The 14,317-nt window shown below is 45.4% G+C and overlaps 1 protein-coding gene across 1 annotated transcript in view; it reads left to right on the plus strand.

The window, feature by feature from the left end:
• The window catches only part of COL14A1 (collagen, type XIV, alpha 1), a 193,140-nt gene that overhangs the window by 63,497 nt on the left and 115,326 nt on the right, over window positions 1–14,317 (plus strand). The window contains exons 11-13 of the mRNA XM_015412024.1: window positions 3,355–3,500; window positions 7,246–7,375; window positions 12,706–12,845. Of these exons, the coding sequence (XP_015267510.1) occupies window positions 3,355–3,500; window positions 7,246–7,375; window positions 12,706–12,845 (416 nt within the window). The remainder of the gene's footprint in view (window positions 1–3,354; window positions 3,501–7,245; window positions 7,376–12,705; window positions 12,846–14,317) is intronic.

Genomic DNA, 14,317 nt, shown 5'->3' on the forward strand with positions numbered 1-14,317 from the left:
CTACTCAGTCCTGTTTTTTGAGGATTGAGTAGAGGCGGGGGAAATCGCACGAAGCTGCGGGGCAAAATGCGGCCGCGCAGCAGCTTGTGTGAAATTGACACGTACCATCGGGGCAAAAGGGAGGAGTGAGCGCGGAGCAGCGCTTGTGGGAAATCACCCCAAGTGTTTGTCCAGCCGCTGCTTAAGGACTGCCAGTGAGGGAGAGCCCACCACCTCCCCAGGCAGCTGATTCCACTGTTGCGCAACTCTTACTGTAGAAAAGTTTTTCCTAATATCTAGCTGATACCTTCCTGCCCTTAGTTTAAACTTCGTGCAGCACGCATAAGGGTTGCTCCCTGTTTTATCCTCACAGTAACCCTGGGAAGCAGGTCAGGCTGAGAGAGCCCGACTGGCCCAAGGTCATCCTGTGAGCTTGATGGAGAGGAACAGGGATCTGTTCTCTGATCTCCAGCCACGATACCACATTAACATTGCAATTACTGTACTTGATGTTGTTGTTGTTCGCGACCCCATGGACCAGATCACGCCAGGCCCTCCTGTCTTCCGCCGTCCTCTGAAGTTTGCTCAATTTCATGTTCGTTGCATCGATGACACTGTCTATCCATCTCATCCTTTGCCGTCCCCGTCTTCTTTGACCTTCAATCTTTCCCAGCATCAGGGTCTTCTCCAGTGAGTGCTCCCTTCTCATTTGGTGGCCAAAGTATTTGAGCTTCAGTTTCTTTATCTGGACTTCCAGGGAACAGTCAGGGTTGATTTCTTTTAGGATTGACTGATTTGATCTCCTTGCAGTCCAAGGGACTCTCAAGAGTCTTCTCCAGCACCATAGTTCAAAAGAATCTATTCTTCGGCGCTCGGCCTTCCTTATAGTCCAACTCTCGCAGCCATGCATGACTACTGTACTGTACTAGAAATCAAAGAATTACTCTCCAAGCAAATGTGTGACCAAACCCGGTTAGGAATCGGTTAATGACTGACTGGGTGTTAATAATGCGGCATACTGACCCAGTAACATCATTTCCTAAAGCATCTGGTGTGCTTTTGAAGTCACTCTCATTCAAGTTCTGACTAAGCCCATCTTCTGAGCCCAAGGCGGAATGTCTGGAAGTGTTGTTCTAACAAATCTTTGCCGAGCGTGTCATAAAGAAATCCTCTGAAATATGTAAATATTAATCACTCCAGGTAACGTGTTTTCTTTACGGTGCCAGTGAGAGTTTGTGGGGAAAATTACAGTTTACATATTTGACCTTGGTTGGGAGGATGGTGACAGATTAAAGTTAACTGCAAGTATGAAAACCTACACATTTGTGTACAGAGTACATTAAACACAGTCTTGACTGAGCACCGCAGTTGCCGGCTGCAGTAAATACACTTACGTATGTGTGAGACTTCAGACATTATACAGCTAAGTATAAGGGGAAATATACAGTGAAGGCTAGCCCGATCTCGTCAGATTTCAGAAGCTAAGCAGGTTCGGTCCTGGTTAATATTTGGATGGGAGACCACCCAGGCATACCAAGGTCGTTACACCGAAGCAGGCAATGGGAAACCACTTCTGAACATCTCTTGCCTTGAAAACACTATGGGATTGCAATAAATTGGCGGTGACTAAACAGCACTTTATGGACACACAGAAGTGTTAGGGTTACCATAATTTGAAAAGCAAAAGAGAGGACCTGTTCCCCGACTGACTACTTCAAACAAGTGATCACCACGACAGATCTCATTTTAAATACCCCCGCTATTTAAGCTGTGATCATCGCTACTAATTAGGAATATTCCTAACCTTCCAACCCAAAAAGAGGACATTTTCATCAGTAACCCTATTTTTGGTGATGATTTCGGCCAATCACCCTTTAGTGGCCTGGTTCTGATGGGACGTTTGATTAGACATCGGACTGATTTAAAATCTGATCTCTCTGCTTTTACATGGTATTTTATGATATTATTATGTGCAAATTGTTATTTTAACATTAATTGTATTATTTTAGTTGGTGTACACTGCCCTGAGCGGATAATAATAATAATAATAATAATAATTATTATTATTATTATTATTATTATTTCAGCAAGGTGGGTCCATCCTTCTTTGTATTTGCCAGAGCCCTTTGACCATTATTTCTGCAGCGAGTGGCTCACTGGGTCAGTGTTCAACTGAGTTTTGGTCCCATGCATGGTAGATTCCGACCAGACGATTGGTCATCTGTGCATCCAGTATTGGCCCTGTATCCTATAATCACACTTAGGACCCCCTTGAGCTACCAACAGGGGTTGCATCTTTGAGAGAAAGCTGGGATGAGGCTGTGAGCATCTGCTTTACATGCAAAAGGTCCCAGGTTCAGTCTCTGGTATCTCACATGAACACACATGAATCTGCCTTTATACTGAGTCAGACTGTTGGCCCATCCCATTCAGTATTGCCTACTCAGGCTGGAAGCAGCTCTCCAGGCTTTCAGACAGAGGTCTTTCACATCTCCAGTTAAAAAGATCTGTTAGTACATGGCCTGAGACTCTGCAGAGCCGTAGCCAGTCTAAGTAGACAATACTGATGTTGATGGACTGACGTTGAAAGTGATTCAGTGCATGTTCACTTTCTAGGGCAATCTCTTCATGACGATGATTCACAACAGGCTAAACCAGTGACTCAGTGTGAATGGAAAATATATGATAGGATATGCCCCAAAACCCACCACAGGGTGCCAAAGTTCTAAAACTGACCAGTCAATTTGAAGTGATCTCTGAACATAGAAAGTTAGAAAACCCCTATAGTACACTCTGATGGGCACAGCCAGCTCCATGGTATACCTGTAGCCCACTCTGTACCTCATTATTCTTGCTCTTCTTCCCTGACTTCTTAGTGACTGTGTTGCCAATGATAACACTCAGTCACCTTTGTTGCTCAACCCCGACAAAATCTATTGTGTTTATTATAAGAGAATAATGTTTACAGGAAGTCAATGAATGTAAGAGAAGCCATACTGGATCAGGCCAATGGCTCATCCAGTCCAACACTCTGTGTCACACAGTAGCCAAAACCTAGGAGCCGTCAGGAGGTCCAACAGTGTGACCATCACTCTAGAAGCCCTCCCACTGTTGCCCCCCCCAAGCACCAAGAATACTGAGCATCACTGCCCCAGACATAGTGTTCCATCTATACCTTGTGGCTAATAGCCACTGATAGACCTCTGCTCCATATGTTTATCCAATCCCTTCTTGAAGTTGTCTGTGCTTGTCGCCACCGCCACTTCCTCCAGCACTGAATCCCATGTGTTAATTACTCTTTGGGTGAAGAAGCAATGCCCTTCCTCCCTTTCAAAGAAACTATCGGGCAACTGTGTATTGTTTTCCCCACTGCAGTGGCTTTACCGATGGCTTCCGATCTGGAGCTGTACGACGTGTCACACAGCAGCATGAAAGTGAAGTGGAATGGAGTAGCAGGCGCAACTGGGTATATGGTTCTGTATGCTCCTCTTACTGACGGGCTAGCGGCAGATGAAAAGGAGGTGAGGGTGCTTGGTGTCATTCAAAACTGTCATTCTCTCGTCCAGTCTACAGGTCTCTGTAATTCTGCATGTTTGTTAAGTAAAGTCACGATGAATCCTTGCTTTGAAATGCTTGTGTATTTTTCTGGGAAAAGAAAACATTTCTCCTCAATGAAACAGCTTACTAATACTAATCCATTCGTCCTGGATGGCCCAGGCTAGCTTGATCTCATCAGGTCTCAGAAGTTAAGCAGGATCAGTCCCGGTTAGTTCTTGGATGGGAGACCACCAAGGAAGCCCAGGGTTGCTATGCAGAGGCAGGCGATGGCAAACCACCTCTGTTCCTCTCTTGCCTTGAAAACCCTACGGGGTTGTCATAAGTTGCCTGCGACTTGATGGCACTTTCCACCATTCATCTAAACCAAGGATGGGCAAAAAGTAGACCACAGAACACTGGCAAAATCCTATTTCACTGCTTGGCTTCTGGTGGCTGCTGTTACCTCTGCAAAGGATGCAGGACTTCGGTCTGATCCTGCAAGGCATTTATGAAGAATATCTACTCAGGATCACTTACTATTAATTATGCCTTCACCATTAAACAAACCTGAGGACACCTTTGTTTGCGCTGTAATTTTAAAACATCTGTCGTGGATGACAGGGATTCTGATTTCGGCAGCCCACCTAAGAAAATTTTGGAAGCCAACCATTTCCCATCCCGGTTTCTACTTGTGAAGTTTATATTTCTGTATCCATTCAAGTCAGAAGACTTAAATGTCATTCAAGGTAGTGAAAAGAGCGCTGAAACTTTCTAGGGACTCGCAGAGACTTGTGTTTTGTTCTTTGCAAGATTTACAGCAATGGGCAGGTACCCCTTACTGGAAACGTGCTGATCCTAGCAAGCCCGAGAACCTCACCCTATAGAAAGATTATTTTTAAAAAACAAGCCAGTCATTATTATGATTACAACGCCCAGTGAAGATGCTCAAGGGGACAACAGCATTCATTTTAAATTGCAAATTGCATTTACAGTACCTGGACCTCACCCTATTGAAAGAATTTTTACCGCATTAATCATAGCTGCCTCCCAGCTTCTCTGTAATATGTCTATTCCAGCTGCCATTTTGAGAAATATTTCTAGCTGTAAAAATGAAAAAAAGAACATGACATGGCCACATATGTCAATGAAACCTAGAGGTGTTATACCTGGGCGCCTTCATCCTTTCACAGTAGAGAGTTTTATAGACTTCCAGTTAGATAAGCTTGAGCTTGTATGTCTCGGGAACAGAATTACCCTTTCTGCCTCTACCTTAATTCACTTTTTTGGCTACTGCTTCTCCTATGCAATGTGGTGTCAAGAGGGGGCCGTTTGTGGAAGAAGAAGAAGAAGAAGAAGAAGAAGAAGAAGAAGAAGAAGAAGAAGAAGAAGAAGAAGAAGAAGAAGAAGAAGAAGAAGAAGAAGAGGAGGAGGAGATTGGATTTATACCCCGCCCTTCACTACCCAAAGGTGTCTCAGAGCGGCTTACAAACTCCTTTCCCTTCCCCTCCCCACAACAGACACCCTGTGAGGTAGGTGGGGCTGAGAGAGCTCTGACAGAAACTGCTCTTTTTTTTCAAGAACTGCTGTGCCAGAACTATGGCTTGCCTCCCCATCCAGCCAGGTGCAAGTGGAGGAGTGGGGAATCAAACCCGGTTCTCCCAGATTAGAGTCCGCGCACTCAACCACTACACCAAACTGGAGGAAAATAACTGCTTGCTTAATATATTTCCTGCCCACCATTTCCCCCCCTATAACTTGCTTCTAGCTCCATTGCTTGGCCCCCAAGGGGGGGATCCAGTCCCGTGTTTATGCCTCATGATTTGCCCCCCCCCGCCCCGCCTTGATGCCACTCTGCACAGGATAAGCGGCATCTGTTGTTTCAAGAATACAAGATGGCGGCAGAACAGAGAAGATCTGCCCTGGAAGCCTCTGCTTTGTGGGGAAGCGAGTTGATCGACTTGCAGTTCCGCACAGGGCTACTCCTGTTTAAGCCAAGTGATATTAATGGGTTTAAACAAAGTAACTATAGAGGACTGTACTGTTGCACTTTCAAATTGTTTATGATAATCAAGCTGTAGGACAGATGTGTGGGACTGATGCCCAATTGGGGGGAAAATCATTTGTGAATCAGCTCCACATGAATGTGTACCGCTGCCCTACTTCTCTTTTGTTTTGGTACGACAGACTAACTCAGCTGCCCCACTGGAATGTTCTTATCTTATTGTAAATATACATCATTCCTTTACATGGAAGTCCATCATCTCCCCTTCCTCTACATGTACTATTTAATCAGTAAAAAGGTAAAGGTAAAGGCTTCCCTTGCTCGAAAGCCAGTCGAATCCGACCCTAGGGTTGCGGTGCTCATCTCCGTTTCAAAGCCGAAGAGCCAGCGCTGTCCAAAGATGTTTCCGTGGTCATGTGGCCGGCATGACTAAACACCAAGGCGCACAGAACACTGTTACCTTCCCACCAAAGTGGTACCTATTTATCTACTTGCAATTTCTTGCTTTTGAACTGCTAGGTTGGCAGGAGCTGGAACTAGAGACGTGAGCTCACTCCGTCATGCGGCACCCGGGTCTTGAACTGCTGAACTACCGACCTTCCACAGCCTGCAGTTCAGCGTCTTAACCACTTGAGCCACCGCAGCTCCACTTTTCTTATCTTACTGTATGTTCTTATCTCACTGTAAATATACATCATTCCTTTACATGGAAGTCCATCGTTTCCCCTTCCTCTACATGTACTATTTAATCGGTACAAGAACATAAGAAGAGACCTGCTGGGTGGACCAGAGGTCCACCTCATTCAGCATCCTCCTTCCCAGACTGTGTACCTCGGAGCATCAGTTGCTGCAGACAGAGCAGCAGAGGGCTATTCACCATGCCCTGCTCGTGGGTTTCCTGGAGGCATCTGTTTAGCTACTATGGGAAGTAGGGTGCTGACCATTGTGGGAAATAGGATGGGAGACCACCATGGAATACCAGGGTCAGTACGCAGAAGAAGACAATGGTAAAACACTTCTGAAAGTTTCTTGCCTTGAAAATCCTAGGGGTTTGCCATAAGCCAGTTGCGACTTGATGGCACAAAACCAAAACAAAAAAAATAAGTGGTCATGACTACATTGCATCGTAGTGAATCCCACAAGTCACTCTGAGAGAAGAAGAACTTCCTTTCATCCGTCCCGCGTCTACCTCCCATCACCTTTGTGGGGTAATAACCCTCAAATTCCAGCCTTATGAGAAAAGGAGAAGAGGTTCTCATGTTCCCTCTAAGCTGTGGAGTCTTGTGAGCAAAAATTCTGCTTTGTGAGCTACTAGCATTAGCGCTGTGAGCGAGCCATTTGGCTACTGTATAAATTAGTTTGCTCTGGAGCCCTCCTTCCTGAGCAGAGACAACAATGTGTGAGCCAGGGGCTAAAAAACTGTGAGCTAGCTCACACTAACTCAGCTTAGAGAGAACACTGGGGGTAACCCTCAAATTCTAGCCTTATGAGAAAAGGAGAAGAGGTTCTCTCTTATCCACTTTCTACACTCTGTGCATAAATATTTTAAACCTCTGTCAACCCCCTCCCAAATCCAGTCTTCTTACTGTTCTAAGCTGAAACACCTCATACTCTTTAGCCCTTCCTTGTAGAGAAGGTGTTCCCATCCACAGATCATTTTAGTTGTCATTTTCTGCGACATGTTCCGGTGGTAAAGGTGTATTTATGAACTGTTTTGCATTTTGCAGCTGAAAGTTGGAGAGAACTCAAGAGATATTGAGCTGGAGGGATTGCTGCCTAATACGGAATATACAGTCACAGTTTATGCAATGTTTGGAGAAGAAGCCAGTGATCCCCTTACTGGACAAGAAACGACACGTATGTAGTTTGTGTGCCTCTGCGAGCTCTGAAATCAAAACCCTAAAAAGGGTTTCACATGCTTGAAAAGGAACTTCTCACTTTAAACTCTGCGTAGACTATTGGGCTCTGCCGCTCTCTCATTTTCATTGCTTGTAAGCCCATATTGCTTCCCCCCCCCCCTTTTATGCACATGTTTTGCTCCTGCTAGTGGTTGCTTCAATATTACATCACTGAATCTCTTGCATATTTCCCTGCAGTTTTAAAATTCTGAAGAAGACAGAGTCAGGATTCAAAATGATCTAGATAGGCTGGGACAGTGGGCTGAGACAAAATTAATTTCAATAGAGATAAGTGCAAAGTCCTACACTTAGGTACAAAAAATTAAAGGCACAGATATAGAATGGGAGGGACTTGGCTTGACAGCAGCACTTGTGAAAGGGATCTAGGTGTTCTGGTTGATCGCAAGCTAAACATGAGCCTGCAGTGCGATGTGACTGCGAAGAAAGCTAATGCAATCTTAGGATGCATGAACAGAAGCATTGTGTCCAGATCACGGGAGGTAGTAGCTCCGCTCTATTCTGCCTCACCTGGAGTCTGCCTCACCTGGAGTCTGCCTCACCTGGCGTCAGGCCTCACCTGAAGTACTGTGTCCAGTTTTGGGCACCACATTTTAGGAAGGATGTTGACAAGCTCGAGCGTGTCCAGAAGAGGGCAACCAGGATGGTGAGAGGGTTGGAATCCAAGTATTATGAGGAAAGGCTGAAAGAGTTGGGTATGCTTAGGTTGGGAAAGAGAAAGCTTAGAGGGGACATGATTGCAGTCTTCAAGTATTTGAAGGGCTGTCATGTAGAAGATGGAGCGGATCTATTCTCTCTTGCTCCAGATTGCAAGACTAGATCTAATGAGTGGAAATTACAAGGGAGTCGTTACTGGCTAAATATCAGGAGAAAATTCCTAACTGTAAGAGTGGCTGAGTAGTGGAACAGACTGCCTCGGGAGGTGGTGGATGCTCCTTTGCTGGGCGTTTTCAAGTGGAGCCTGGACGACCATCTTTCAGGTATGTTGTAGGGCTATCTTTCAGCTATGCTCCTGCAGAGTGCAAGGGGTTGGACTAGATGACCTGCCAGGTCCCTTCGAACTCTAACATTCTATGATTCTATTATTCTAATATGCAGCAAATACAGCAATATCATATCAAAGTGACCACTAGAGGGAGCAAAACACCTGAAGAAATGGGGGGGGGGGAACCTGAAGCAATTGGGTTACACAAGTGTCAAAAAATGAGAATGCAAAAGAGCCCTATTCCTGGAGGCATTTTATAGGGAACCGAGAAGACAGGGGAAATACCCCTTCCACTGGTGTTTGCAACCATATGCAGGTTTTCGTCAAAACCACCCATACCACTGATCATTATCATAAGGTATAAAAATAATCACAGTGAACGCTCTTAATATACACTATGGCCTGCAATATGGCCTGCAATCCTATGAACACTTCCTTGAGAGCAGGCCTGAGTGAGTAGACCTCCTTGGGCTTGCTCTCTTGGTCTTGGATGCGTCCCAGAGAAGGTCTTGTAGCTTTGCTATGAGCTTTATCCCCCCCTTCCTAACTTTAATTGCTTTGCCTTCCACTGCTGACAGGATGCCCTTGTTTAATTTGTCTGCATTTTGTTTGCCAGCCATACCTCTGTGTTCCAGACTCTACAGTGTATTCTTACCCACCCACCCCTGATTGCTGATCTCTCCCAAAGGCAAAATTTCACTGGGAATGTGTCCGGAATCACCTTTCTACAATGTGTATGTTGGAAGACTTCCCAGTACAGGGGTCCCCAAGTGTTGTGCCCAAGGGTGCCGTGGCGCCTGCTGACTCCTTTCTCGGCATCCGCCAAGTGTTTTTATAAAGGGGGTGGGACTCTTGCCCAGCAGGGCTTCTGATTGGCCACTGAAGATCCAGCTGGCTATGCGGATGAAAACAGCATTGTTTCAGTGGCGCCTGCCACCACAGTGTTTGTTTTATTCTCTCTCACTCTTATTTCCTAGTGTATTTTTAAAAATTATCCCTCTTCTCCCCTGCCCACGGGCTTTTCTCTCTTTGTGTGGCTCTGCCTCTTGAGACAGCCATTTTTTGGTTGTGGCCATAAGGAAGGCCGAGTGCCGAAGAATAGATTCTTTTGAACTCTGGGGCTGGAGAAGACTCTTGAGAGTCCCTTGGACTGCAAGAAGATCAAATCAGTCCATCCTAAAAGAAATCAACCCTGACTGTTCCCTGGAAGGCCAGATAATGAAACTGAAGCTCAAATACTTTGGCCACCCAATGAGAAGGGAGCACTCACTGAAGAAGACCCTGATGCTGGGAAAGATTGAAGGTCAAAGAAGACGGGGACGGCAAAGGATGAGATGGTTAGACAGTGTCATAGATGCAACGAACATGAAATTGAGCAAACCTCAGAGGACGGCGGAAGACAGGAGGGCCTGGTATGATCTTGTCCATGGGGTCGTGAAGAGTTGGACTCGACTGTGCGACTGAACAACAACACCCCCCCCCCAAAAAAAAAAACCTCCACCCTGTGTCAAAATCCAAAGGTGCACATAGGCTGAAAAAGGGTTGGGGACCCCTGTCCTACAATATTATGTCCAAAATTGTAAGTTTCCTGGCTGGCACATACTCTGTGATAGTATAAAGGAATCCAAGTATTCTGATCCAAAGTTGTTTCCAGTACTAAACGATATACTATCAAAACTGAAGGTGAGTTTCGTCTGGAGGGTTGCCAGTCTCCTGGTAGTACAAAAAGAAAAAGAAAAAAGGAAACTGTGTCCTAAATAAGAAAATATACTTATATATGAAATTCTTCAACACAATCAGCACCTAGAATATATCTTTATAGCATTGTTATGAGACTCTAAAGTTTCCATACAGTGTGCAATACACCATTGAAAACAAGAGTCTGTCATAAATACAAAGCTGTTAACAGAATCAATCTATGGCGTTCACGCAGGATACGCCTAAAGAGAAAATAGAAAACAGTCTCAATATATTCGAAGAAAGCTTTCATATCAGAAATTGCATTTTCTTGGAATATATTGAGACTGTTTTCTATTTTCTCTCTAGGCGTATCCTGCTTGAACGCCATAGATTGATTTTGTTAACAGCTTTATATTTATGATAGACTCTGTTTTGAATGGGGTATTGCACATTGTATGGAAACTTTAGAGTCTGGTAACAATGATATAAAGATATATTCTGGATTCTGATTGTGTTGAAGTATTTCATATATGCTTTAAGCAGGGGTCATTTCGTAGAAAAAGAGGTGCAGGAGCTCATTAGCCTAACTTATTAGCCACCGCTCAGGCTCCACTGGGCTGTTTTGGATTGCTAGCTATTGGGGGGGGGGGGACATGCAGATCTGTCCCCGCAGAGGAGGGAGAGCTTGTACCTGAATAAAACTTGGTCTTAAAGGTGCCACTGAACTGTTTTGGGCCGGGGGGAGCTCCTCAACTTACCTGGCTGCTTCTTGCTCTGAGTGAGGGCTGCTGGGAGCAGGGGGCGGGGCTTGTTCCAGGTGTCTGCCCCCGCCACTGAACTGTTTTGGGCCGGGGGGAGCTCCTCAACTTACCTGGCTGCTTCTTGCTCTGAGTGAGGGCTGCTGGGAGCAGGGGGCGGGGCTTGTTCCATGTGTCTGCCCCCTGGGCTCTTGACTGCCGGAGCTCCGATCCTGTGTGCTCCTGCAGGAAATGACCCCTGGCTTTAAGTATATTTTCTTATTTAGTACACAGTTTCCTTTTTTTTTGCTTCACCTGCAGTGTGTATCTCCAGTTTGTTTTTTGTGTCACCTGGTAGTGGCTGGAGATCTCCTGGAATTACAACTGGTCTCTAGGGTTGCCAGGTCCGACTCAGGAAAAATCTGAGGACTTTTGGGGTGGAGCCAGGAGCAAGGATGTGACATCACTTTTGTGATGTCACTAGGGTTGGCCCAGTGAGGCTGACAAGCCAGAAGGGGGTTCTGGCCCTCATATTTAGAGGGGCCACATTCCTTCTAAATGCTTTCCCTCCATAGGAAATAATGGAGGATGGGGGCACCTCCTTTTGGGGCTCATAAAAATTGTACTTTGTGAGCAACTGGCATTAAAGTTGTGAGCAAGCAATTTGGCTACTGCATAAATTAGTTTGCTCTGGAGCCATCCTTCCTGAGCTAGCCAAAAATCTGTGAGCTGGAGGCTAACAAACTATGAGCTAGCTCACACTAACTCAGCTTTGAGGGCACAGTGCCACAACCAAGCCCCAGATATCTCGGTAGGTGGTGGATGCTCCTTCACTGGACGTTTTCAAGTGGAGGCTGGATGGCCATCTTTCGGGTACGTTGTAGGGCTATCTTTCTGCTATGCTCCTGCAGAGTGCTGGGGGTTGGACTAGATGACCTGCCTGGTCCCTTCCAACTCTAACAATCTATGATTCTAATATGCAGCAAATACAGCAATATAATATCAAAGTGACCACTAGAGGGAGCAAAACACCTGAAGAAACAGGAAAAAAAACCCTGAAGCAATTGTCAATTATACCCTATGGGGACCAGTCTCCAGAGGGTATAATGGAGTGCCAAGCGGCCATTCCCCCCATTTTTGACAGCCCTGTAGCGGGGGGAGGGGCTCCAGGCCAGGGGATCCCCTGCCCCCAACGGGGGATTGGAAGCCCTACTGGTCTCTAAGTTACAAAGATCAGTTCTCCTGGAGAAAATGGCTGCTTTGGAAGGTGGAGTATGTTGCATTATTTCACACTGGGGCCCCTCCCCTCCCCAGCCCCCCTCAGGCTGCACCTCCAAAATCTCGGATTGTTTCCCAACCCAGAACTGGCAACCCTATTTGTCTGAGAAGCAAACTACATACTAACTGCCTATAAGAACAGTTGTGATCATTTTTTAAAAAAATTAAAAGCTGCTTTGGAATGCTGGAGTCCAGTATGGCTGCAGTTCCCTGTGGCAAACGCGTGTTGAAGCGTAAAATGTCGTTGAGGCCTTTGTGGGAGTGAAGTGTTGTGCCGAAGAGTTCACAGAAAGAGTGGGCTTTGAGGAGAAACGTAAAGGAAATGAGAAATATGGCATTGTACGGGTGCTCTGGGAGGCCGTTCCAGGCATGAGGATTGGCAAGGGAAAAGCAGTGGAGGTGTTTGAGAGAGGCGGAGATACTTCAGATTTGAATTCCGCTTGAACTCAAGTGCTTTGGCTTTAGGGGCCTTTAAAACTGCCTGTCTTGATTTTTAAGAGCTATTGAAAGAAAAGAAAAACAAAAGAAAAAGTGTTCAGGATTTTGAACTTTTCTCCTCGAAATTTTGAACTTTTCTCCTCTCTCTTCAAGTGCCTTTAAACCCACCGCGGAACTTGAGGTTTTCAAATATTGAACACAGTTCGGCTAAGGTATCCTGGGATCATGCTTCTAAAAAAGTGAACGGTTATCGCATTATGTATGTTAAGACAGATGGAACAGAAACCAATGAGGTAAACAGATTTTTAAAATTGTTGAATAAATGGGTTTTGAAAAATACATGTCCTGTTTGCAGAATATCTATATCCAGGGGTCATTTCGTAGAAAAAGAGGTGCAGGATCTCATTAGCATAACTCATTAGCATAACTTATTTGCATATGCCACACCCCCTGACATCATCGGAAGTGTGTCAGAAGGTAACACCCACCGCTCAGGCTCCACTGGACTGTTTTGGATTGCTAGCTATTGGGGGGGGGGACGTGCAGATCTGTCCTCACAGAGGAGGGAGAGCTTGTACCTGAATAAAACTTGCTTAAAGGTGCTGTTTTGGACCAGGGCCCCGGGGGGGGGCTCTGCAGCTTACCTGGCTGCTTCTTGCTCTGACTGAGGGCTGCTGGGAGCAGAGGGTGGGGCTTGTTTTATGTGCCTGCCCCCTGGGCTCTTTACTTCTGGAGCTCCGCTCCTGTGCGCTCCTGCAGGAAATGACTCCTGTCTATATCCTATTTGCTAGTAAGTGATATGATTAGAGGATATATTTTCTTTAGGTGAAGGAAGTTGATTCAATGCTTGATGCAAAGTTTCAGGCCCAGAAGCGTGCCCCAAAATAGGTTTGGGGCAGAGGATGCTGTTTGCAAGCAAAAAATTCTAAAACCTCAGATTTGCCATTGCTGGTGTCAGTCTGTCCTTCACAGTTGGGTCAGATGTTGGCTATTATGGAAGTATTGTTTTATTTCTTACATCTTGTTTATAAATCTTAATAAGTAAGCAACCTCAAAAGAAGTTTGGTCAAACAGTGAACGCCCACACAAGTGCATATACCGTATATGTACACACATTCTTTTACTGAGCTGAGGCATTAATCTTGAGTGTTGGTGTGGAGAAGTACAGTTGCCACCTTTCACTTTCCCAGATGGCCTCTGTCTGGGACAGATAATTCTGGAGCTCCTTGACTGGAGCTCAAGATGTTTCTTTTGAAAGAACAGCTATGGAGACCCAAGATGGACTGGGGCTGCAGGCTGGCTCTCCCCCTTGCACCATTTCCTGATTGCAAATGCTGCCCTCCGTGCTACCTTAAGCTCCAGTGGAGAAAAAGACAGGCTCCTGTACTGAACCTGTCTTTTTTCCACTGGGGCTTAAAGTAGTATGGAGGGGAGTGTTTGTATAGGAGCCTGTCCTTTTCCATACTGGGGAAAAAAGATTTTTTTATTTCCTCTCCCCTACCCTAAGTGGAATAGAACCACATATTTTGCAAACAGTACCGTATTATATCTTGATAAACACAGTTTCAGAGCTTCTAAGATGTAGATGCTCTAACCTGCATTTTTCAAGTGTTCATCATTGTTTTTCTATCAGTGCTGCTCTGAAGTCTCGTCCTCTTTTCTGCCATAATGTTGTTAGAAAGTTTGGGTGGTCATGTCCATAAAAACCTAAAGTGCCTCCTTAGCTCTTAAACAGTAAAAAAAAAGTGTTTCCATGCTCTCCCTC

The sequence above is a fragment of the Gekko japonicus genome, unplaced genomic scaffold (assembly GCF_001447785.1).
Source record: "Gekko japonicus isolate JY-2015 unplaced genomic scaffold, Gekko_japonicus_V1.1 scaffold906, whole genome shotgun sequence".
Classification (NCBI taxonomy): Eukaryota; Metazoa; Chordata; class Lepidosauria; order Squamata; family Gekkonidae; genus Gekko; species Gekko japonicus.